Source organism: Genypterus blacodes, unplaced genomic scaffold, assembly GCF_046128005.1.
Source record: "Genypterus blacodes isolate CSIRO-AG114 ecotype Tasmania unplaced genomic scaffold, CSIRO-AGI_Gbla_v1 ptg000235l_1, whole genome shotgun sequence".
Classification (NCBI taxonomy): Eukaryota; Metazoa; Chordata; class Actinopteri; order Ophidiiformes; family Ophidiidae; genus Genypterus; species Genypterus blacodes.
The window spans coordinates 1-26919 of record NW_027467033.1 but is presented as its reverse complement, the minus strand read 5'-3'; the positions used below and the strand labels follow the sequence as shown (position 1 = coordinate 26919).

The 26919-nt window shown below is 43.7% G+C and overlaps 1 protein-coding gene across 1 annotated transcript in view; it reads right to left on the bottom strand.

Moving 5' to 3' along the window:
• LOC143016576 (partitioning defective 3 homolog B-like) overlaps positions 1 to 18920 on the bottom strand; it is a gene marked incomplete at its 5' end in the record, with an annotated part of 77837 nt that extends 58917 nt beyond the window's left edge. The window contains 4 exons of the mRNA XM_076170975.1: positions 1613 to 1960; positions 2709 to 2819; positions 14909 to 15143; positions 18702 to 18920. Of these exons, the coding sequence (XP_076027090.1) occupies positions 1613 to 1960; positions 2709 to 2819; positions 14909 to 15143; positions 18702 to 18920 (913 nt within the window). The remainder of the gene's footprint in view (positions 1 to 1612; positions 1961 to 2708; positions 2820 to 14908; positions 15144 to 18701) is intronic.
• Positions 18921 to 26919: the final 7999 nt, after the last annotated feature.

Genomic DNA, 26919 nt, shown 5'->3' with positions numbered 1-26919 from the left:
TGTGTGTGTGTACACTTCAAGTGCTGATGGAATGGAGTCCTTAGCGATTTGTTTATCTCTGTCGCACACATGCACACCACAGCTCCAGCCTCTCTTGATGTACACAAAGACAGACACACACACACAGACACACACACAGACAACGCTGACACACTAACTACTTTTTCTGGCATCATCGATTACTGTCAGCCAATACCTGCACTTCCTTCTGTCTGCATCATCAGGTTTCAGGAAGTGATGATAAATGAACAGTCCTATGTGTCAGCACTTCTGCAGTCATGGATATATGGGACTTCCAAAATCAAGATATTTCAGTTTAAGTTTAGATTCTTTAAAGGAATGCAGAAAAGAAAGAAGAGGGAGGCCAAACCATTCATCTTAGGAGCTGTGGAAGCGTACTGCGTCAACACAGGACATAAAGTAGCGGCACTATAAACGCCCACACGGCATTTACAAACAGATGTAATGATGCATTCACTGTTCTTTTGAACCGTAGTTCATTAGAGAGCTTCGCATTCTATAAAAAATATAGACACATTCTAACGTGATTAGTAGTTCATTCATTCTTTGCAACACATACTGAAGCCTGAAGGGTCTCGAAGGACTTTCCCCCGGCCGGCAACGACGGCCTTCGTCAACAGCGTGGCATCATGGGAATGCGGGCGGGGAAGGTCCTTTGAGATCCCGGCGTAATGAAGTGTCAACAAACCTATCACACGGCCAATTAAGACATTTACAGCAAATAATTTGTGATACCTTAATAAATAATATATATCCAAAAATACTGCGATTAAAAGCAAACTCTACATGTTAACATCAACACAGGGGAATACATCAATAAGCTGAATACATCCCTTTAGATGAAACTCTTCAATAATGTATGTGGATTTATGTCGCATTTAAACATTTGACGGCGACTTAAATAGCATGCTTATAATCATTTTTACGGTAACACACCCAAGAGTTGGAGGACAAGTCATAGGTATTCTCTGACGATCCGTAATGAAACTGCATTATGCATGGAGGGAACAATAAGGCCAGGTTTGGAAGCCCGCGGCTGACTGTATCAAAAAGATCTACTCTCTCTCATGAAGACAGGAAATAAGTGGATATGAGTGAGTGTGAGTGTGTGTGTGAGTGTGTATGAGCTTGTGTGTATGGGTGGATATATTCAGAGGTAAGTGACCTGTGACTGACATAATAAAGGTAAGAATGGTGCAGCTCAGAGGCACACACACTGAGCCCTGAGGTGATTTTTTTTCCCCCTGCTGGCACGCACACGCACACGCACACACACACACACACACACACACACACACACACACACACACACACACACACACACACGCCTGTTGGTGGATAAAGGGCAAAAGGAGGGTGAAACCTGATTTTGATGAGACAGAAATATGAGGATGTCAGCAACAAAAGATCACGGTACAAAATGGAGAGGGATGAAAGAGGGAAAGATGAGGGACAGAGAAGGTTGGATTGAAGCGGGGGGAGAGGTGCAGAGTGCAGAGAAGGAAAAGATGAGTAAAAATGCAGAATAAAAATAGAATAGAATAGAATTGATTTATCACGCTCAAACCGGAGTCTGGGGATGTTTCCTTACCCGTCGTTGGCTGCTGCAGGCGCGGGAGGAGAGATGGCTCCGGCTCCTCTCGGTTTGTTGACCTTTGCGTACAGCCCGTCTAGAGGGTCACCGTCGGGCATCCCCCCGGAGTCGTTGCCGTGACCCGGGAAAGCGGCGGGGCGTTGGGGGGATGGGGTGCGGGCGTGGTTGTGGTGGAACGTGCTGTAGGGAGGCGACTGAGACAGCGGCTGCGGCACCGAGCCCATGTCGCGCTCCCGGAAGTTGTTTATTTGGGCGTAGTTGGGGTCTGCGTCATCATCTTGGACGTCGGGGTAAGACGATCCTCCACCTCGCTGCTCGCGAAGCTCAGGATGCTTTGCTTCAATCCTGACAGACATATAAGAGATAAGAGACATCGACTTGAATTATTCAAATATGATAAATGTGTACATTCCGTGGCCTGGCTATAACTGAACAGTCGCAAAAAGGAACCATCCGAATGTCAAAGAGGTGATCGCATAAACCCGTAAAAACCTAAACCAATGAGCTATTAAAGTCCATGAATGGGCACTTGAGCAGAAACTCGAGAGGTTTCCTTTGACTCAGTCTCACTTGAGTAATGAAGCGCATTATGCTTCCTCAGTAGGCTCGACTGTCTGAGTAACAGGGTTCTGATTCATCAATCTGGCATCTCAGGTTAACACCAATTCGGCGCTAAGTGAGTAAAATGCCTCTTGTGGTGTTGTAGTGTAACATTTTTTGGTTCCGGCATCAATATTCAGGCTCTCCACGTAACCGAGCACAATGCTGAGTGTCTAGTGAGCCAAAGAACGGGCGTGTTAGATTCATATTCAGTGTTTTCATGCACTTGAAAAAATGTATTATACTGCGATCAAGGATTTGTATTTTTATGTTTGAATGTGCCGTTACAGCCTGCAGGTGTTTTGTGTTGCCTTTTTAATTTCTAGTAAAATCTGAAGTAACTGTGAGTATGACTTATAGGTGGTTGCGATTCCGCTGATTGGAAAGAACAACTGGTTCACAAGTCAAGTCTGACAGTATGTAATCAGAATTTGTATGGCGCCAAATGCAGAGCTCAAGATAACAATCACATCGCCTCCAGAAAGTCCCCCACCTCTCCCTCTCGTCCTTCAACCTCTCCAGCTCCATATCGCTCAGAATTTCTGTCTTGTGCTTCTGCTGCGCCGCCTTCGCCTCCTTCTTCTCCTCTTTTCTCTTCCCGAACCTGGGGGGAGAGACGCAGACGGAGAGAGAGACAGACATAAAAAACAAACCCCAAATGTCACAACTGCAATAATCTGTGGAACAAAGATTTCAACACCCTGCAGAATTATGTAACACTCATTTGCAGTCGACGGGCACACAGATGAAGCGCAAACACCATATTAACACACAGTTCTTATAACAGACACACATGTACAAAACACACATATACACACACAAGTGCATGCAAGTGACATGAACGCAGACACACTCGCTGTGTTATTCAGCGTGAGAGCTTCTGACACAGCCTGTGACTGAGTGTCAAGACCAGCTGAGGGTTGGCATGAATCATCTCTGCAGTCACCTACACACACACACACACCTACACACACACACACACGCACATGCACACACAGTTCATTATCAAAGCTGCGCATTTTTGCGTTGCCTTCATCTTTGTATAAACTTGTGAATATAGTGCGTAGAGATATATACAGTTATGAAAAACACGTTTATTATGTGGATGATGTAATAATGTAAAAAGACACAAGTAAACAACTTTAGTCTGACATGCTTTCACTGTGTCTCTTTGCTTTGTCAAGGCAAACACACAGAATGATCTTCCCTTTCTTTAACTTTGCAGAAGGGAAGAATCACAGCCTAACATGACCACATACTGTACAGTCAGTGGCATGATGAATGGTCTCAGCAGGATATTCACCCGCTCTGCTTCTCTCACCATAATGGAACCAGTTCTCAATCTAAATTAAAAGATGGCGTGCAAAACAATAGATTTAGTGGCCAAAAAATCAATACACAAATCACACAAGTCGATGCTGTTAGTGTGTGTGTGGTCAGCATCAACAGAGCACTCAGCACTACTGGGGCAGAGCAGCAAGCCATTACCCAGAGAGCACCATGAATCACACGCACAAACACACAATTGACCAAACATCATAATGCCGACTGTAAAGGAATAATGATGGCTTTAGAATTTGCAGAAGCGGCATTCACTAATCTAATAAAAGAAAGATAAGATGACTCACAGGCAGATTTTCGGACTATTCTGCTCCACACTTTCACCGCTTTAGGCGTGTGGAGACAAAACTACAGTTGCAGCAGAATGAATGGCGTGTAATGGTGATTAATTAATGCATTCTGAGGCAAATCCGCCATATTTTCTAGTATGTGTACATTCCATTGGTAAGTAGCCTAGGAGACCGAGTTCATAATGGTTTGCGTCGACTGCACTTTTGTTCCGGAAAGCCAGGAGAAAAATCCCAACAGGAGAGGATTACACCCTGCTGAAGGATGCTACAGAACACAATCTCCTTTAGTTAGCCTGTATATCAACAGGTTCGATCCCTACAGGCTTTCAAACAAAGAGTGGAGTGCCGATCCAGACCTGTTGCCTCCTTTTACATTCCCAGGTTGTTTTATTTTCATATCTGAGTGTCCACGTCAGCAGGGGAAGCAGTGTAATACCGCCGTCATGCCAGAGGGGGCGCAGTTTGTCCCGTTTTTATATCAATGCCTTGTGTCTTGTTTACAATTATCACTCATGAGTTCTTGTTGATAAATTAGTGTGTTGAGCAGTGTTTCAACATATCAATGTTATTATAAAGACTAAAAGTTATGATGTTGATGTAGATAAAGATGAATGAAGTCAATTTAGTGGAAGTTAGTATTGATATAGGCAAGTATTGTTTTCCGTAACCGATTATGACACTTGACAAGACGCTTTTGTAAGCATGTTGCGTTTTCCCCGGCACTGTTTATGCTCTGGCCTACCTTTCAAATAAAAAGTGCAACACAACGAGATCAAATTAATTGACCCATTGATCCATATGAGATACAACCTGGTGGTCATTAGCAGGGATGAGCTGAGCTGGTAAAGTGCTCCGTTCATGCACGCTCATTTTCTCCCATTTAATCCCACACCCCTATCGCTAAACAGTGAGCAGGAAATGGTTAATTGAGTCAGTCAATGCTGCTAAATAGTTAATATGTGCAATGTGCAAACCCTGACCTTATAACACCCTTTATGTATTATTTATCATGTAAATGTATTAATCTGTCGCCCTGCCTGCACCGCCGCTGCTGTATTTGAGGAATGACTGTACCTGCTGTGTATTATTTAAAAGTACATTTATGACCATTTTTATGTATGTGATCCTGTAGATGTGTGTGTGTGTGTGTGTGTGAGCCTGCATGTATCATTTATTTCAAGTTTTAGGTTGTGCATAAATTGTGCGCTGTTGCATTCATGTGTGTGTGTGTTTTGGTAATATGTGTCTTTGAAATGCTTAATGTGGACTGGGGGGGTATAGAAGCCTATTTACCACCCATAGAGGGGGGCTCAATGGGCAGTGAAGGCCTAGGGGGGCTGTATCTCTGTGTGAGTGTGTGAGCGTGTGTTTTGCCACACAGGGGACAAGCCTTGCTCTAATTAGTAGGACCAACAGCGTTAGAAGCTTACCCTTTCCTTCAACTCTCTCTCTCTTCCCTTTGCTCACCTCTCTTTCACCTCTGTCGCTTTTTTTTTTCTTTTTTTTACACTTTCCTCTCTTTTACCTCAGCATCATCCTCTTTCTTCCTCATTACCCTCACCTCTCCGTCTCTCCCTCTCCATTGCTTAACTCTCCTTCACCCCTTCATCTCGCCGTCTCATTTGGCATTTCACCCCTTCGCCTCGCTATCGAACTCAACGTCTCACTGCACTTAACCTCTCCCGTCCCTCTCCTTTCCACTTCATGTCATCCCTCCTTTTCCTCTCCTGTCTCACCTTTCAAACAGCAAAGGGAAAAGATGAAAAAGCCGGCGATAAGAATGGAGCTGAACCCTGCATACAAAGAGAGCAGAACGGAAACAAATTATTCACGCTCAAGCGGACACGGTGCGATTTAGGAAATCTCGTTCCGAGCTGCCAAAGCCTGTGATCTCTGCGCTCATACTGTACAACTTGACTGACATGCCACAACGTAGCTGCTCACACCAAAAGAAACCTCAGATCTGTGTGCTGGTGTCTTTCAATGAGGCTTTATTCCACTCAGAGCGACTGTTGGCCTGCACAGACGCATTCAGGTAATGTGATTATGGATTTCAAGAGATTCAATGGTGACTTCCACACACTGGGTCTAGAGACGGCTGGTGAACCCCGTCCTCTCTCCTTGCACCATCATTGTCCATCAATAGGTCCCCATTGACGCCGAGGTTCAACTCTTGTGTATGAATGAGGGTGAGCAGAGCCGGTGAGGTGAGACGAGGGTGACGTTTACACACTTCCTGAGCGGCTTTTATCTCATGAGTGTGTATCTGCTGTATGCATTTACACCTGAAGAGGCCCAAGGCCAAACCCTGAGAATGAATGAGTCATGGCTGTAAAGATACTCACTGATCTCAACTGTTCTGATAGAAGCTGTGCTATGTAGATCAAGTAGTACTGGATGCTGGTTTCTTCTTCTTGAAGTGCCGCTGAACAAGACTTATTACAACAAATGGACGACGATCATTAAGCCTGGAAGATGAAGCTGGACGTGACGGGGGGATGAGAATGTAGAAAGACGAATGTGAAAATGAAGGACTGATAAGAGGGCCAACAGAGATCCATAAAGATACAGGACACCTACAGGCTGACTTAATTAATAAAGCCAACCTTCTCCCTCCAGTCCCCTCCACACTCATTATCACTACCGGCCTATCCTGGAGCACACAATCCATGCATGCACACACACACACACACGCGTTCGAACACACTGTGAAGTTTGCACGTGTACGCGTGTACATGTGTGTGCGAGCGAGAATGGAAGAAACAGTGCGAGCCGACCACACACTTGACGAGTCGCAGCGTGGTGCGAAGAGGTGTGAAAGAAAGAATCAAAGAAAGACAAAATGAGACCGGTGCTTTCTTCTGCCTCTGCCTCCAGGCTGCACACAGGGAATCGGCACTCAAAAAGCATCTTATCCGTCTGTGTGTGAGAGAGAGAGAGAGAGAGAGGGAGTGTATGTATCCTGTCATTTACACATATGTATGAAGCAAGATCTTAAGTAAGAGGAGGTGCATGGTCATGTAATGTAATCAGTCTTGCTTGCCGTTTCTTAGCACCTGTGAAGACCAGCGGGCCTAACAAATCCTTTCAGGGAGGAAAGAAGTGAGTCAGTCTTCTTCTTCCTCCAAGATAGAAGAAAGAGGAAAGAAAGGTGATGATGGTGACGATGATGAAGAAGATAATGGTGGATAACGAGGATGACGGTGATGCAGGTAAGAGAATAATCATGAAGATGAGGGTGATGACGATGTGGATGATAATGGTGATGATGAAGATTGCGACAATGAGGATGACAAACCACGGGACTGCTAGTGATGACTAAAATATGGATAATGTTGACAATGATGACGTCAAAGAAGATTAGAATGATGATGTTGAAGATGACCATAATGAGGATGAGGACAATGAGGAAGATGAAGATGAGGATTATGATGATGACAACACTAAGAATGGTAATGATGGTGCTTTTTTGTTGTTTCATTATTTCCTTTTTCTTCATGGAAGAGACACACACAACAAACTTAACAAATGTACAATTACATCATGGGCCCGGTTTGACGAGTCGTGTCAGAGGAAGAGCAGCACATTAGCAGCCCCGTTTGGAGGAATATATTACCTCTTATACAACCATTAGTGGAAACACAAGAATGACTCGTGAATATTCATGACTTAACAGCACAATCTGTAAGGAAAGTGTACGGCAAGTCATTAGCACGTGAGGAAGAGCTAATTAGAAAAATGTACACAGGTTTCCATACAGCTCCCATCTGGAGGAATGAGGAAGAAACACACAGGCAGACACACAGCACACATGCCTGAAAACACACTGATCTCATTCCATCTCTTATTAGTATGTTTTTTTAAATATTATATCAAATTTTTCAAGTTTCACGTTCAATTTAGTGTCAGTTTAGGTTCAACTTTAGTATTTATTGTTGGTAAACGACATAATTGAAGTTGTTAATGTAGTTTTAGCTTTTAAAGACAATAGAAAAGATTTTCCTTTCAACCAAATTTTCATTTAGTTTAGATTGTGTAATTTTACGTATATCTCTCACTTAATGCTATTATTTTTTATCAATAAAATGTTTTTGTTTAAGTTCTACATTCAGTCTTTGTTAAGTTTACTAACCTGGGCTCCATCTGACTGATTGATGAACATGTAGCACTTTAAACGTCGTCATGCTCTCTGAATGAGTTGCCTCTCTAATGTGAAAGCGCTTCACTTCAGTTCCGCTCCATGTGTCCCCCCCCGGGTCACAGGGGCCTTTTGCAAACGCGTCTATGCCCCACAGTTTGAGAACCCCATGCAGTTGAAACGATGAGCTCCAGTGGCTCAAGGGGAACAGCAGTTGCGATAATTAGGATTTTTAGTGACACAATGGAACACACACACATGCACAGACAGACAGTTGGAGGGGGCTGATCCACACTCGTGCTCCTGAAAAGACCAGAAGCAGAAAGACAGCTGAAAAACGAGTAAAAAATGAGTTGGAACATCTGTCTCTCTGTTCACCTATTCTCTCTATTCTTCACCTCTTTTCTCGCTCCCTCCCTTAGCCACGCCTTCCCTGGCTATCATTGGCAGATGGAACCCTGAGGGAACCGATGATTGACAAGTGTGTTGTGATAATGAGCAGGGCTATACTGCACCCACACACACACACACACGCACGCCGATGATTGACATGCACGGCATTGGTCAGTGACAACCCAATGACGTCCTGTCATGATGTTTGATTGGCGCCTGGCAGTTCCTTACCCTCTTTCAAGTGTGTGCTCTGTAATTAGGGAACAATGACTGGCAGCGTCTGTTCTCATGACTGGAGTGATTAGAAGTCTATTTGTCTGTCTACCTACACATCTAGACCTTTCCATCTTCTTCACTGTACATCTGTTCAGGCAGTCGTGAATTTCATCAATCAAATCAATCTGAGTTGATAGCACGTCTGGGTCAAGTCAACTCAAGTTGATTTGTAAAGCTCAACATCACACGCTTACGTCTGGGGCTCAACAGGCACACACACAACTCAGCCCAAAGCTCTATAGGAAGACAAGGAAACTTACTAAACGCTCTGGACAAGCCAAGAAAACATGAAGATAAGACAAGACAAATAAATGCAGTCCAGTAAAAGACTCTAGGACTAGAACTAGAATAGGACTATAATAGAGATAGAATAAGAAACCACATCCACTATGATGCCTGGATTAGAGTGCATAAGAGTGTGTTATGAGTAAAGCCATTGGGTAATACAGTGTCCATAATACAGTGGCACTGCTGATTGGTACTGAGCAGCAGAACCTCTGGATGTTCGGACACACCAGTTAGAAATAAAAGCCATGTATAATACATTTAAATTTCCATGTAAATACAATGTAATATGGAGGGGATTGGATCCACCACATTGACACAAACCTTTTTCACAAATCGATGAATAATTTCTCGCGTAACCTTAGTAACAAGCAAGCAAACAAACCGACAGACGTGGGTGTAAACACAACTGCCTCGTAAGAACTAAAACACAAAACGCATCTCCAGAGAAGAGAGAGAGAGAGAGAGAGAGAGAGAGAAAGAGGACACCTCTATTGCAAAAGGTCAATGGAACGCTTACATACAAGTTCAATCCTACCATGAATATACATACAAGAAGTCATTTCCATCCAGGGCTGCTTTACACATCCCTACACATGCCATTTCATGATGAATCACACATAATGGCAGACTCAACCAATCTCAACCTCTACTGCAAATGACAGCCACTGCGGCAACCAAGTCCATTTTCTACTCCCGAGTCTTTCATCTGCACAGGTTCACACACACACACACACACACACACACACACACACACACACATGCACTCTCTCTCTCTCTCACACACACACACACACACAAGCACGTATATATATATATAAATAAATATATATATACAGAGTTGGGCTAATAGGCCCTGGCATGGAGCTCAACCATAATAGAGCCCAAAATGGAGCTAGTCATTCCTAATGGGCCCCACTGCAGAGATGGGCTAATAGTCCCAACGATGGAGCACTTTAGTCTAACAGAGGTGGCACATTATCGACAATTGGAGAGACGGAGGAGAGAGTGAAAGGAAAGGAGAAAAGGGGGGGGAAAAAAGTGAAAAATATCAGGAACAGAGTAATTATAGACATCAAATCAGACGTAAAGAGCGGGAGCAGACTAAAGGCTGAAAGGAAATGATGGTGTGCTCATTGTAGGTCTATGTTCTTCTGCTCCCCCGGCTGGGTTGGTTCTTTCATGTTTCAGAAGGGTTTTTGGTTGGTGGTTGTTCTTAAAGTCGCGTCACGGCGAGCATGCTTTTCAAAAAATGTTCTACAAGAAAAGAGGAAGGGATCAAACATTCCAGCGACAGTCAGCAAACATTACGTGAGCAAACACACACATGTACATGCACACACATACACAAAAACCAGAGCTACACAGACAGATGGGATTAGAACAGAAGCAAATGATTACAAGCGAGCAGCCACGCATGAATTATCATAGATTCTCATAAATTCACACTGCTTGAAATCTCCAACTGCACATCACACACGCACACGCACACGTCTGCATACACAAAAACCCATATCCGCCTCTAACTAGCATTTAAACTTTCAAAATTATTATTTATAAACACATTTCTAGCTTATTTTTGGACACAATGAAGCCGCAAAAAGCATGACTTCAACAAACACAGATGAAGACCATGGCAAAATGAAAACTGTGGACAGTGGAGGAAGTTGGATCCCTGTAACAAGAGAGACTGAACTGACCACTCCAGAATGATGAGTAATTCAAAAGATTGCACGTTTATCAGAACCTGCAATTACTGACAACACGTGGCATCGCAGAGAAAGAAGAGAGAGAGCAAACCAAGATGATTCAGTAATAATAATGGAAGAGGCCCAAATAGATGGAGATACCATTTACCTCCAAAACCTGTTTACGGCTTCAATCCTCAGTGTGATTGAAAGATAAAGATTGTACTACAGGTAGAAAGGTCCCAAAAATACATGAAGCTAGCATACAGACTGTTTATGTTGTCGCGGCTGTAGAGCGTACACACTGATTGTCGTATCTGTGTGTGTGACGTCTAAATGAATGACTCCTAGCTGTGCAAGTGAGACACTGAGGGTGAGACTCAGAGCCAAGGGTGAGAAATCAGAACATAGAGGTCAAACGGGTGAGAAAAAAACCCATAATATTAAAACTCAAAGGGATAAACACACACACAGACACTCACACAAAGACCTGGCATGGGAGGAAGATTCCCAGCAACTGCATACTAACGACATGACACCCATCTGACTGTGCGGCCAATCATGTTTTAACCCGACATGAATATTCATGATAGTTGCCAAAGAGACACAGACACAGACACACACACACACACACACACACACACACACACACACACACACACACACACACACACACACACACACACACACACACACACACACACACACACACACACAGATTTGATTGGCAGGTGGCAGCAATTTAGATGACTGAGCAGATCATCCCAGCCAGCTGTCCCCTTTAAAGGGCAATTTAAACTAAATTCACAGCATCTGACTGGTTTTTACGATCAGCATGCAACGTTGCCTTCTCTCTATTGATGTGAATAAACAGTATAATTTATCCTCGGCTCCCTCCAGTTCTAATTTAGAAATTAAATTAATAGGATTCCATTGTGTTACAGCTCTGTCAACTGCAGCGTCCAGGCCTGTAATATACAACTTAGTTTAATGAGCTCGCACCAGCTGCAAGGTTGACAGTGCTAAAACACATCAACCAATCAGTGGAATGCGTGACAATGCGTCGCAGAACTAAAAATATGCAAATCGAATGAAATTGATGACTGAAGAACTGTGCAGCGTTTAATGCTAGTTAACCACGAATGAACTGAACTTAACAATAATAATGTGAATGTTTTCACTTGGATTTGTTTAAGTAGGGAAGGAAGGAAATTCAGTATTAAGCATGAATTTTTTGCATGTTTTGTCAAATGTTTTGTTATTGAGGTGGGGTCTATTATTATATTATTATTATTGCGATACTATTTTTGTTCATATAACACACTAAAGTTGTTTCAGATTAAGGTTGTTGTAGAGCAGATAATCCATTTTATATTTATCTTTATTTCGATTTTACATTGATGCTCCAGTATTTTACTCCTCAGGTCTATTTTTGCCTGACCTGCTGATGTCAATAAACTTCCTGCTGTGGCCTTCACCGCCACCAGATCTCAACCATATTGAGCACGTAGGGGAGATTTTGGATGGTGGTGTAAGATATCACTCTCCACCACCATCAACAAGCCAAACTGTTGAAGAATGGCGTTCCATCGCTCCAGCCACTGTCTTGTACAAGCTGTTCCAAGGTGTGCTTAAGGTGTTCTGGTGGCTCGTGCTGGCCCTACATCTAACTAAGTCACCGTGTGTTGCTTTTTGGTTAAACTTCTCAATCCATCTTTGATATACATAAGCATAAAGGTGCAGCATTGTTCCCCTCTCGTCTCCCAACAGGCGATGTGAACATCGTAGGAACAGGATTGCAGGGAGAAAGATCAGGAGAAAGTTGAAGTAGTAAATTTGGCGTTTGTGCCATGTTGCATTTAGAGTCCTCAACCTACAGGCCAAGGAGTAAGGTCGAGTATACCTGCCTATCTCTCCTCCAGACCATTAGGCCAATCAAAGCCCCGGCTCTAGATGAATGTGACAAATCAGCAGCTTGGCCGAGACTGAAAAGCACTGAATAGCACCAATTTGCCATTCCAGTCCCCTGCCATCACACGCAATCATATCTGGAACTGGATGACAGCAGGCGCATAGGAAAAATTGGAATCATGCAAAGATGGAGGAGGGAGAAAGACGTAATGAGAGAGGGAGTGATGGCTGAGAGAGGAGGGGGTAGGAATATGGCTGGAAAGAGAAAGGTCGAGATTATCATCGGGCTGTAATCAAGACCCTCTCAGGCTGATGAGCGATGGGGTATGGGAGAAGGGTATGGAAATATCTTTGGGTGTGTTATATGGGGTCTTAAAGCACTTAAGGTAAGGAATGATGGGGGATTTGGTGGCCAGATAAAAGGATGGATGGAGAGACAAAAGCACAGAGGGACGGTTTTGAATAGATTAAAGCCCAGATATTCTTGGTGTGCCATGTAGCTTTCCCAGACAATAATCCTGCGGTTGATTGGTGAAAGAGATGGATGAAGAGAGAACGAGGGGATGTGTGGAAACCCTCACTGAACCCTGAGGCACTTAAGACTTTGCTAAGATGATAATTCAGAGGCGTCAGAGTAAAGGAGAAGAACAAAACGATATCTTTGGCACATTATGTAGAGCCTGAGGGTAGCAGCAGAAAAAAAGAAGACAATAGAGGATTGTAGGGAGAGGAGACGCGGGGATGGAAGCGTGGATATCCTCAGGTGTGTAATAGTGTAGGCAAGCTTCAAGAAACGCACCACATCTTAAGGAAATAAGAGCAAAGACACTATCATCATCCGTGTTACGCCCATCTGGCCATTTAAATCAGGGTTCTAGGCGATATCATTAAAGCATGAAGCATTGTGTTGAGCTGTAGAGGAATAAATGACAACAAATCCACCAACGGTCAGACTGAATCAAGACGGCACCTCCCAGCTCGGATCAAATGAAATGTACCGCAGCATTCGGACTGTATTTTGGGATGTGGGTGAAGCAAAGGAAACAACCTTCTAACCAGATATCTATTACTCCATCTGAACCTTCACTCTGGACGTTATTATGAGCAGGCTTAGGTATGAGGAGCCGTTCATGTGGTCCACGGCAGGAGAAGGACAGCGTTTCCACACCATAAAAGGAACGTTTCTGCTCCCACAAGACAGCCGCACACTTGTGGCTCTACACGACTATCAAAGAGAGGAGAACAAGGAAAGCGAAATGGAAAAGAGGCGCGACAGAGAGAGAGAGAGAGAGAGACAGAGACAGAGAGAGAGAGAGAGAGAGGTAGTGGCAAAAGAGGCATTGAACCTATTCAATTAAGTCAAATGAGTGCATATTAGCCTAATTACCCAATATTTCACTTTAAGCAACATGCATTGCCAGGCCATAATCATTATGATAAAATGTGAGTCTGAAATCTGGAAGTGTTTTCCTGTGTTCTGGTTCACACAGAGTTCTCTTGTAAGTGTGTTTTGAAAGGCTGGGATTGTACTTTGTCACTCCAATTGCATCCAAGTATTTTTGTAAAGATCCATATCTATGCAACAGTCATTTAAATCCCATTTCAGTGGGGGGAAAAAAGAACCCTTAATATTAGGGAAGGAATTAAGGCTGAAACGTCTCTGTTGCCTTTTGAAACAGTTCACACACTGTGCGTCTGCGTGTGCCCCCATTCACATAGGAAGACGCAGCATTAGAGGTAATCACACGGAATAGTTGGGCCGATCGTTTTAAGCGCCTCTTAAGGAAATTGCAGCGTGGTTAGGAGTTTCTGTGTGATAAGTGTTTCATGAGGAGGAAAAAGAGCTCAGTGTGTTCAGGTTTAAAAGCTTGTTTTGTCTTATAAAGAAGTGTGTGTAAAGAACGGCTACAAAGGTGGCACTATTTAAGGAGCCGATAACACACACACACACAAATAACTGTATAGGTTTTTTCAATAGATCAGTGTGTTGAGGTAGGGCATGGACAGTTGGACGTTAGGTTTAGTCCCGGTCATGGTAATTAAATATCTGTATGTAGGTCCATATGGAAATGAGGAAAATTACAAATTCCCACTTTATCAAACATTCATACAAACACATATGCATACAAAGACACAGACTAACAGTGAGTAGGTGTGACACTATGAGTATCAAGAGTGTGTTGGAATTAATCACCTCGACTCTCTCTTTATCTCTTTCACACACACACACACACACACACACACACACACACACACACACACACACACACACACACACACACACACACACACACACACACACACACACACACACACACACACACACACACACACACACACACACACACACACACACACACCCTCCACTTACCTCAGCAGAGCAAATCCCTTTTTCTTGCTTTTCTTTTCCGTCTCTTCAGGCTCCTCTGTTTTCTTCTTGTCCTTCTCCTTCTCTTTCCCCTTCCCCTTGTTCTTGTCTTTCTTCTTTGTTTTGGCTTTCTTCTTCTTGTCTTTCTTGTCCTTCTCCTCTATCTGGTCGCCCGCTCCCTGGCGAGATGAGTTACTAGCGGGGGTGTCCCGGCCCGAACTCAGCTCCGAGCCGTCATCTAGATGGGATGGAGAATGGAGAGAGAGAAAGATGAAATCAGGACGTTAATGAGCTGCTACATAATTAGGAGGCAGACTGGATACAGCTTACTCAGAGCTAAATGCTTGTGTCAAACAAGCAACAGAAACATTTTCAGCTCTGTTTAAAGAAGCAGCTGCTACCTAAGTATTCTGTATAGTATAGAGAGTATAGTATCTCTCTCTGGTAGAGTGAGAGAGAGAGAGAGAGAGAAAGAGAGAGATGCCAGGGAAAGGACTGACACTTGATGAGGAGGCACCGTGCCACTAGAATGTGCGCAAGATGAGACAAAACCTTTTTATTTAAATAAACTGATTAATCAACTGTGTTGTCGAAGGGCCTGGCTGTGCTTCACCCGGCACAACCCCTCCACCTCCAGTCCAAGGCTAGAGACATTTATACCTTTGCCAAATGCTCACACTGGAAAGTGGAGCATAAAAGGTGTGTGTATGTGTGTGTGTGCACAGTCTCCTCTCCTCCTTTTACCCGATTTCAACCTCTGAAATGCAGTGTGATCACTAAAAGTAAAAAGCGTCTCAAATACTCAAAAAGAGAGATTTTAAAATGTGCTGCTCTGCTGAATCTCATTTATTTACTTGTTTATTGCAGTTTCCAATGCTCTTAGTCAATCAACGGCATCTCAGTGGACACATGGAGAGAATCTAGAACTTTACCTAATGCTTCTATCCAGAGTGACTCATCAGTGTGAACATAAGGAGCATTTGCTAAATCCCACAGCATAACATCATTTTCCTAAGATTGTATATTTCAATTGCACGGACGAAAACAACATAATATAACGCCCCATGTTCACGTGCAAACTACTCACACGCAGACACAATAACACTAAACATTCATCTCTTACAGCAGATTTAATAACATCGGACAACATTGGAATAATTAACTCTTCAATAAGAGAGGGAACTCATTCAAAGAGTAAACTGTAATGCCTCATTACTTCTCTGACAGTCCAGAGGCTTGGCCTTGAATAACAATGATCCCTCTCTATCTCAAACACACACACACACACACACAGACACACACACACACTGCATGCCACGTTTGATCAGATATGTAAACTAAATTAAACCTGATTTATTTCAATTGCAGAGTAACTTTGTGCATATTCATTTCAGCCTCAATTACAGAGGATATCTAGCAACAGAAATGCATTGTGGGGACATGTCTGATGTGTGTGTACGTAAGTGCTCAGCCACGTGCTCGTTCTTTGTTAGTCTTTCCTTTAGAAAACAGAAGCTGGAAACTGAAATCTAATGTCCAAAACAACAAAGCAGACATCATTTACATCAGCTGCACCGCTTATTTTCTCTGTAAGCTTACACGCTTGAGAGAGGGGAGAACACACCGTCTTCACACAGAATAAACCACTGGCAGGAGTTCAGTCATCCACATTTTTTTCTTACATACACACACTCACACTGTATGGCTGAGCACTTCATGGAGGAAAGTGTCTTCAGTGGTTTTTATAGATGTCACAGCGGATAAAGAAAACCTTACTGCTGACATAGAAAAACACCTGGAGCTCCGTGTGCCACAGTCCTGACATTATAAAGATAATATTAAAAAAGCTCTTTCCAGGTCAGTCAGAACTCCAGAAATTGGCGAGAGGGAGGGGCGTGAAATAACAAAACATATCTTGAATTCAGGAGAGCACAATGTTAGTTTAAATAATTCATCAGGTTTAATATAGCTGGTGTCACTGTGCCGTGAAACTGAAAGTGTGTGATATTATTCCTGTTTAGATCCCTGAACTTCTTTCATAACTTCTCCTTTCTCTTAAGTCAAAGTTTGTGCCATTTTCCCCCCCATTCAGAAAACAAATAACATTCTCACACACACACACACACACACACACACACACACACACACACACACACACACACACACACACACACACACACACACACACACACACACACACACACACACACACACACACACACACACACACTTCTATAAACATTCACATTCTTAAATGAACAACAATCCTAAAGTTCACGTAAATTTGTAATAATTGTGTAGGAGGAACATCATCCATAGTTTTCTTAAGTAGGTCATGGTTAATATTTTCTCATTTGATGCTTCGAAATATGACAAGGATGTTTGTGTACCAGGTCGTGAGTGGATGGGGAAAGATGGGAGCGCAAAAGTGAAATGAAATGGAGGTGTGGTAAAGAAACGGGACAATATATGAGGAAAGGCAAGAAAAGGAATGATGGGAAACGACCATTCACCACTGTAATCCATCCCAGCTGACATGAGACATCAAAGCCAGGGACTCAAAGCTCCTGCTGAATAGCCTTCTTGACAACTGTATTCAGTGGAAACTGTGAAGCACTGTGGTATTAGCTGGATTGAGCTCAGCATCCCACACAGCCTATCAGCTGCACAGCAACCCAGACTAAATATCCTCTTTCCAAATGGCAGCCATGTTTGCCTTCCTAATCATCAGTGGTCTGCAGGCATTATTACTAATCCACCTCTTAGAAATAGAGGGAACGCCGACGATTTCTGTTCAAAGTTAACACAGAATTTTTCAAAGGTCGGGGTTGTAATCGCGTGAAGAAGAAAAAACAACCTACAAATGTGGACGGGGGGGAGAAAAATAAAAGAGAGGAGCTTTCACTGCCCTTCACAGAGCTGTTTCCTGTCAGCTCTCAAAGTGTTGAACATTGAGAAAGATAGTGACAGATGTGGCCACTGTGTGTGTGTGTGTGTGTGCGTCTGTGTTTGTGTGTATGGTGTTGACATGTCCTATTAGTCCTACCCTATGTGAGTGTAGTGATCTGAGACAGCCTGACTCATTACTCTGGTGGTGACTGATAAGAGTTTGCTGCTAATAACACTGCTGGGAATTGAATCTGGGCTACCAGCTACCATACCAAATAACAAACTCTTAGCTGTTGGATGAATACACAAAGCTAAAACCCAAAGCGACACTGAATTACACACCGGACAGCACAAAAAGGACAGCTGAAATGATGGACATAGTCTAAATGTAAAGGTATACAGCAAAGCTCTGCAACCTAAAGCAAGAACACAAACATGACTTCACCTGAAATTACCCGGCAACTATTTTGCTCTTCTATTTTTTCAGAAATGCCTTCAATGTTATCATTAGTCATTCGCCCAATTGAAATGGAGAAAGGTAAAGTACTTCCTGCACTGTTTATTCACTCATTCCCAACTAAAAAATGTCTAAATTTGCCTCAAGTGACATTTCCACCTCTGCTAATATAGTCATAGCAACTCAACATGCCTCTGGATGTCCTCATCTACATAATAAATAGAAGGATTTGCACCTCCTTGACAACCCTCTGCACAGGTTTACAGTTTCTTTAACATTTCCAAAAGCATAATGCAAACTGCTTCTCTTCCTGCAGGATGAAACAATGAGACACTCTCTGCATGATTCTGCACTATTTATGGAAAAATACTGTTCTGGATTTGTTATGTTATCTTCCCAAGTCCCGAACAAATGCAATGACAGCAATTTCTCTAATGCATCATCTCTTACCATCTTCCTCTTCAGGCGGTCCGTCGTAGGATTTATCAATAGCAGCTCGAAAGCTCTCGTTGCAGCCTCTTCCTCTGACCATGTTTGGGCGAGGGCGGTGAAAGGGAAGGAGCTCGTTCTTCCTGTTCACCTCCGACATGGCGGTTTGGAGACTCTCCAATGAACTGGACTTCTTCAGGCCGAGGGTAGGGCCGAGCTCCACGGCAGGAGATGAAGGTGCTGAAGGTAAGAGGAGACACAGATACAGACACAGATACAAGAAATTAATCAACGGTTTGTGCGGCTAAAGAAAACATGACAGGAGTGAGAAAGACTAAAGCAATCAGACTTTCAAAAGGGAAAAACAAATGTCAGTAAAATGTACAAGAGACTGCTGACTGCCGACTTAATGCCCAACAGGCGGCTGTTTCAAAACCATTAATCCTGTTGGTTGAACATGGAGTCAAAGGTTCACACGTATAGCCAGGAGCCTGATTATTGGGAGCCTTGCAGGTGAATAAAAGTCTTGAAATCTATCTTCCGTTTTACTGAAAGCCAGAGCAATGAAGGCAGAACAGGGGAGATGTGTAATGTGATGTGTGTGTATGGATGGTTCCGCTTCAATGGCGGCAAAAAAATATAGTATAAAGCCATCGGAGAGGGCCCGGGAGACACGCAGAGGCCACAGCACGGCTAATCTCCCGAGAGCAGAGCCCAGGAAAAATAGAGACGCGGTAAACTCTGCTGTTGTTGAGTTTGTGATGGATGTGAGGTCTGCTTCACTCTCGCTGCTTCTACATCCATCACTAGGAGAACATTGTGGGAGATATTACTGAGGGAGGGAGGGAGGGAGGGAGGGAGAGAGGGAGGGAGGGCAGAGCTATCCAGCAGAGACTAGTGGGACTGATGAAGAGGACAGCGGAGGAGGGGAGGAGAGACAGTTAGAGGGGGAAGTATTCATCAGAGGAAAGGCACAAATCAACTTGGGATGTAAAAAAAGGAAGAAGAAGAAGCAAAGTGTGCCATCCTAACGTGTTTAACACTAAGCAGGTTTGGCGCCGACTACCCGGCAATTGTTGACTTCTGATCACAGCACAGGCTAAGGCGGAGATGGGAGTGTGTGTGTGCTGGGGGTTTCCAGAAAACAGGGCGACGCTGAAGGGGTGGCAAGATGGAGAGAAAGGAGAAGGGAGGAATGACAAGGAGAACAGAGAGGATAAGTGTTCTCCAGGGAATACTGTGCTGGCAGAGACGGAAGAAGCGAGGGGAAGAAAAATGGGGAAGGAGGAAGGAAGGAGTGGGCAGGCTGCCAGCTCAAAATACTGGTAATCCTTATACACACACACACGCACACACACACACACACACAGAGTTTGGATTCCTTGCTGGCTCTGGCTTGTCGATATGATGCCACTGTGATTCATGATAGCTAAACCTACATCACTTCAGCTAATGATTCTCTATACATGACCGCGCAGTGCATGTGTCCGCGGTTTGTGTGTGTGTGTGTTTGCGTGCGATCCCTGTGTGTAGAGGTGTGTACGTTTCCCCGTAAAGGAGACGTGAGGGCTGATGTGATCTATTTAAACAACCGTTAACCAAACACTGGAGCGCACAGCGGTAACACACACAGAATATACGCACATGCATAATGTATGTTTGTTGCTAGGGGCCGTAAGAGGCAACGCCCCCGTGACACACACAGTCCACATGTCACCCAGATGCACGCTGAACTAGCAGATATAGATTATGTTAATACTGGAGGTCATATTAAAAAGGTGGACTGTATTTGAAGTCAGCGGACTGAGCTCATGATTGCTTCTTCTTTCTTCCTCCAACATAAAAATATAGAAGAAAAATAGCATCCCTCATCAGTGAGTGCTGGCCCCGCCCTCTTTTCTTCTTACAACAGATTTTTATGACTATTCACCGAAATCACTGTGCCATTTTCTCTCTAACGATGCCCAAAATGGCATTTTATTCAGATTAAGGCGTGTGATTACAGCCAATGCATTGCAAACAGTGCAGCGTGCCAGGCTGAGTGAAATGTACGCACAAATCCCGACAGCTGCGTTGAGACTTTCTGAGGGCTTCATCTGCACTGCAGCATCTGTGGCTTCCCACATTTCTGGACAGAGCAAATTTTGACAGTTTGCTCCTTCACAACAATGTCAGGTGGTGAGGGCTTTTTTCTTTTTTTTTTCTCTTTTTAACTTAAACATCACTCGCAATCCTTCCTGTAAATGTTGTCATCTGTTTACGTCAGCCTGTCTTGGAGGATCTGGCAGAGGCCTGTGCTTCGCTTTGTGTTGGCGTGGATCTGGACTGAGGGAAAGGATGAAAACGTTGCAGGCTGAAGTGGAAGGGAAGGAGAAAAACCAAAAAAGGGGGGAAAAAGCGCCGACCTTGGCTGTTTCTACACTCGACTGTTCTCCGGCACCATTAAACACCGGGACACATTCAAGTTTCCTTTAATATGCAGGTTAGGTGAAGTGAAAAGTCTAAATTGCTTGTAGGCATGAATGTGTGAAGCCCTAAGACTGAGACCGAGACTGGCAATCAAATAAATGATCCGGATTCTGCACAGGATGCCGGGCACCGCGTGAAGCATGTTCCTAATGGCAGACACACCAACGCAGTATGTAGAGGACAGTGTGTGTGTGATCAAGCTTCAGACGTTGAGTGCCTTTGTTTTATATAAGCGATTAATCGATACGGGAGCCGGTAATCATTTTCAAAAGACTTAACAGCAAGAAAACAAATGAATTTATCGACGGCACGACCAAATCCATAACACCGAATCCCACTAGTTATCACATCACAAAGAAGTAAATATGTTTTCAGGATAGTTTGCTACAGGAAGAAAGACAACATAATCTTCCAAGTGACAAACACTCCAATGGTAAATAAAGCATTTCTGTCACAACAAATGAAATTCCTCCCACAACAGTGAATCCCACTTTGTCAAATTAAGCCCACACAAAAGCAAGCATGTCATTTTCATAACTGGCAGTTTCCCACTGTACAGGGGATTTTGAACAAAACACTGATAGTTTTGCATCGATAGGAAATGATTTTTGTGATTTTGTGTGTGTGTGCGCCTTAGACCTGCATCCTTAAAACCAATAATATAAACTTTCTGCTCATTAAAAGCAAAACAACAAAATGCAGAGATCAAGCTTCCCCCCCCCGCGCTGTACTGAAATACACACTTGAACATGAAACAGTCATTAGCAGTAAGCTACCACCGCCCACTTTGAGTCAAAAGTCACAGCGATGTCATCAATTGCAGGCCCGCTTCGCTAAAGCCTACGCACTTCTCAAAGCGAGCTGTAATCGCTACGGTATGAAAACAACACTAGAGTATATAATACTTCAAAAGGTACTAAAATAATGTTAGGGTTTGTGATGGTATGCCAGCACTTCCACCATTCAGTACGTTCAACTGAAATGTGAGCTAGACCAGCACGGCCAACCAACACAAAGCTCTGAGGCATCCGATACGTATTGATAGAGGTTAACACTTGTCAAAAGAGGGCAGAAAAGTCTTTGATGGATGGAAAAGATAGGAGTGCTTTTTACTTCTGCAGGAGAAATGGAGGAGTTAGTTTCACATCAAGGAACCTATAGATACAAGTCCCTAACAATGTTTCATTCCTACTCTAGGTGAGGGACTTTCCATTGGTTCAGAAACTGCTAGGAGGAGCTGAAAAGGCTATACACTCCTGATTGGTCGATATTTCAAACGACCTCACTATGTTTATTGGAACTCTGAATTCCTCAGAATGTTAATTGCCAAAAAATGTGGAAATCTGAGCATGGAACTTGATAAAAACAAGCACCTTGTTCCAACTCCTGACAGCTCCTTCACAAAACAATCTTTCATTCCAAGTGAGAGAGGAGGGCGGAGTGTATATTCCTGTTTGGAATGCCGGAGACCATCAAGGCCACCGTGTGTGTACAGTACATTAGGTCTGATGCACCGTTTTCTGAATAATAAGCTTCACAATTGCATACATTACATCTGTTACAGTGCCTAAGTTTACGTCGATTTATACTCATTTCCATTGCATCAAGGTGAAATATGACGTCTGAAATGCTTGATGCTTCACTTTACTATCACATTAGGTTGATAATCCAGGATAACTGCACTAAAACAACACGTAGAGGTTCACACAGAGTAGTGCGAGGGACAACACAAACGTACAGGTGTGTGTACAGGCTATCAAGGAGCGGACACACACAGGGAAACACACAAATATACATGACAAAAAAAGCACAAAGACAATGGGTGATGAGCACACATGCACAAAGTCAAACACACACACACACACTCGACCACACACGTACATGCACATGCGCGTGCCCACACACTAACACATGCACACACATACACACACGTATTTTGCTGTGAGAAGCAGGATTTGTGTCATAAATGTAATTACTGCTGTCCAACTGTAAGATGATAGAATTAAGCTGCTTTTAAAGAGATAGAGACAGAGAGAGGGAGGGGGGAGGAGGGGGGGCAGAGCAACAGAAAGTGGTGGTGGATAAACGAGTGGAGAGGGTGGGGAGCCAGGGAGAGGGGGGGGGGGGGGGGGGGGGGGAGGGGGGGGGGGGGGGGGGGGAGAGAGAGAGAGAGAGAGAGGGAGAATAAAAGAACAAAAACACAACGCGCAGAGCCAAAAGAGAGCTGTCCCATTATTTAGCAGGAAGGCAATTTCAAAGTCAAAATTACACCAAGGAGCATCTTAGCATCAGGCAGCAACAACAAAGCAGCCAGCAGACAAACAAAAGCACCAACTACAACACAGCAGTGTTCCATATATGCAGATGAGACTCCATCTCTGCTACAAGGTTCCACGTCCCTACTACTCACAGGTTTAAACCCTCTTACACACTCGAACAACATTCAACAATTCTTCTGCATTTGAAGACGATCGAGACACAGAAAAGGACCAAGGGCCGGCACAGGATTCAAACCCGGGACCTCCAGCCCTGACCGGCATGCCACCATTGATCATATTTACAGAAAAGAAATGAGGCTTTCGTGTTGCACAAGAAAGTACAGCTATAGCACACACACAAAAGCTCTTCAAAATATGAATCCATCACAATGAATGTACTGTAAGTGATTAATCCAGAGAGCCTGACAGAAACAAATGGCTTCTCTTTTATCCTTCCTTCCTGGCTTTCCCTCTCTCATGTATCACACACACACACGTACAGCGGAGCAAACGTCAGTGATCAGTGTGTACGGCCTGATAGAGACGAATGGATGGAAGAGCCAGAGATGACAGCCCTGGACAAGGACCATCTCCTGATTACTCTGCTCACCTTTATTGGCTTACTGGGGGGGCGAGAGGTCAGAGGTGATTTGATATATACAGACGGACACAAAGAAACACACACACACACACACACACACCACAGGGAAAACGGTGCACTGTATAAATCATACTTGTATACATGCAAATCAATCACTAACCCACGCAGAGTCAGAACGACAAACAAAACAACCTGACCTCCCAAGACACACACACACACACACACACACACACACACACACACACACACACACAGTATGTTTACATGCATGATAAATATTGAACTCTGCTCTGATGAAGGCACTAAATCAATGTTTTCCATCATGTAACCACCATGATCAGATTGAAATCGGCACATATCCACTTTAATCTGAGTATGTGACCTAGATTAAGCAAATCTGAACCAATTTACTCACTCCAGTATGGTAAGCGATCCATTTACAATTGCTCCACGTCCTCACCTGATGTCCCTCACTGTCACGAGCCGATTAACCTGCACGTCACATTAATTCCAGTCGTGTTCGCGTCTTACAAGGATGTTTGCCCCGTTTGCAGCGCAGATTAAGAAGCGGAGTGAGGAGCAGGAACCAGATCAGCAGAATGTTGTGACTAAGAGGTTCTGTGAATATCTAATGTATGGTAGTATTGGATGGCTTAGAGAGTGTGTGTGTGGGTTCACAAATGTGTGTGTAAGTGTCAAATACTGCCATAATACAGCGTCTACGACACACAGTAAGGGTTTTTTAGGACAAGTAACAGCAAGTTTGCATGGGAGAGTGACTGGGAAACAATGGAAAATAGCAACAATCTGAGATGAGAGAGAGAGAGAGAGAGAGAGAGAGAGAAAGAGAGAGAGGAATGGGGAATGGACAGAGCCTCGCCTCTCTGAAGGCTCAGTTTTGGCAGAGACGTTGTCAGTATGTGACTGTCAAAGTCAAAGTTACACTTGGGACACATTCAAACAATAAACTGCACCAGCCACCATCAGCATCACACACACACACAATGGCCCCCTGATACACACACTCACACACACACACACGCACATATACACACTTTCAGAAGGATGTTGTTCAGTCTAAGCTCCCTTGCCTGATTGTGAGCCTCTAAGCCTGAATGACATTTGTGAGGGGGAAGGAGGAGAGAGAGAAAAAGGGGGGGGGGAGAGAGAGAGAGTGAGAGAACGTGAGAGCGAGAGAGAGAGATTCAACAAAAGTAGACAAGTATGTTGGTATTAAATGTTTTTCATGGAAGTCTTGGCTTTCTTGGCTGCGTGTGTGTGCATAAGTGTGTGTGTGAGCGAGAGAGAAGAGAGCGAAAGTGAGAGTGAGAGCGAGAGCGGGAGAGAGATGAGACTGTCTACTTCATTCTTCAGCTCTTTCTGTCCAGCCTAACCTCAGCAGTGATCTGTCCGTCACCAACGGCGATTCATAATTTGGTAACTAACCATAATGAGATAAACACCAAAAAAGATTCTACACACTCTCTTCATCTGGCCTGCCCTCTGTGATTACATCTCTTACATTTCGTTAAATACATTTCTCCACGATTAACTCTGTATCAAAGGGGAAAACACTTATTTACACGCCCGGCTACACCTTTGTAATGAAATGCGACACAATAAATAACAGCCTGGAGTTGTGTGTGTGTGCATGCGCTTGCGTGTGTGTGTATGTGTGTAACAACAGATGAATCTTGGCACGGATTGGTCGCACTGACAATAAAACACAAAAAACATGCTGTACTTTTGTACTTGAACTTCATCCGTCTCCATATTGCTGCTCTTCATCACTCACTCAAGTTGTTTCCTTCCATCTCACCTAATCACCTCATTCTTACACATTTCCCGCTTTTAATTCCAAATCACGCACACATGTAAAACTCCTCTTTAGGAGGAGAAGCAGAGTCCGCAAGACAGAGAGCGAGAGCGAGAGAGAGAGAGAGAGAGATCTTGGCCGACCGCATCACCAAAGGAAATCACAGAGGACGGAACACAGCTGCAACCGTTTCTTTTGGGTTCTGTCAGCAGATTTCTCGTGTGTGTGTGTGTGTGTGTGTGTGTGTGTGTGTGTGTGTGTGTGTGTGTGTGTGTGTGTGTGTGTATCTGATCTGAAGTGAGTTCATCTGCACAGGCAAATGATAATGAAGGGCAGTGACAGGTTTCTACGCAGCTCCTTAACATGGGTGTTTTCCAAACAACACCACACACACAATCAGTGACATTCAGGGAAGGTCTCTATGCGTGCACACACACACACACACACACACACACACAGGGTTTGTAATGTGGTCTCTCGTTTCTCGTCACTTTGCCTCTAGGATTCCGCAAAATTATAATATAATATGAAATCTTCCAGCATTCACATTTTCCACAGGATGATGGAGACTTTCCATTACCATAAAGGGCTTTTCTTTTCTTTTCTCTGTATGTGTGTGTGTGTGTGTGTGTGTGTGTGTGTGTGTGTGTGTGTAAAACTGGTATAGTTGCCCAGTGGTCTGTCAGGGTGTGGAGGGAATGACCATTCCCGTAAGTGAAACCAACATTCCCATAACTTATTGTTTCTGACCTCCTCAGCTCCCATGATGCCACTGTTTCACAAACGCCTGGACTTTCTTTCTTTCCTAGAGAAAATGATATGATATGTATGTATGTATATATATATGATGAGAGTATCATAGTGACACACACACACACACCTCATCAAAGGGTTAATCACACACATTTATACATATGTTCTAATTGTGCTCCATCTATCTCCCTCTATAAGAGCAGGTGGCTCTGTTGTTAGAGGCGAGGCTGTGGGATGTAAACATAAGAACTATATTACACTTCACCGTACAGCAGTATAGTTTGGGAGTTTGCTAAATGATTAACGTGTGAGAAAGATGGTGTGTGTGTGTGTGTGTGTGTG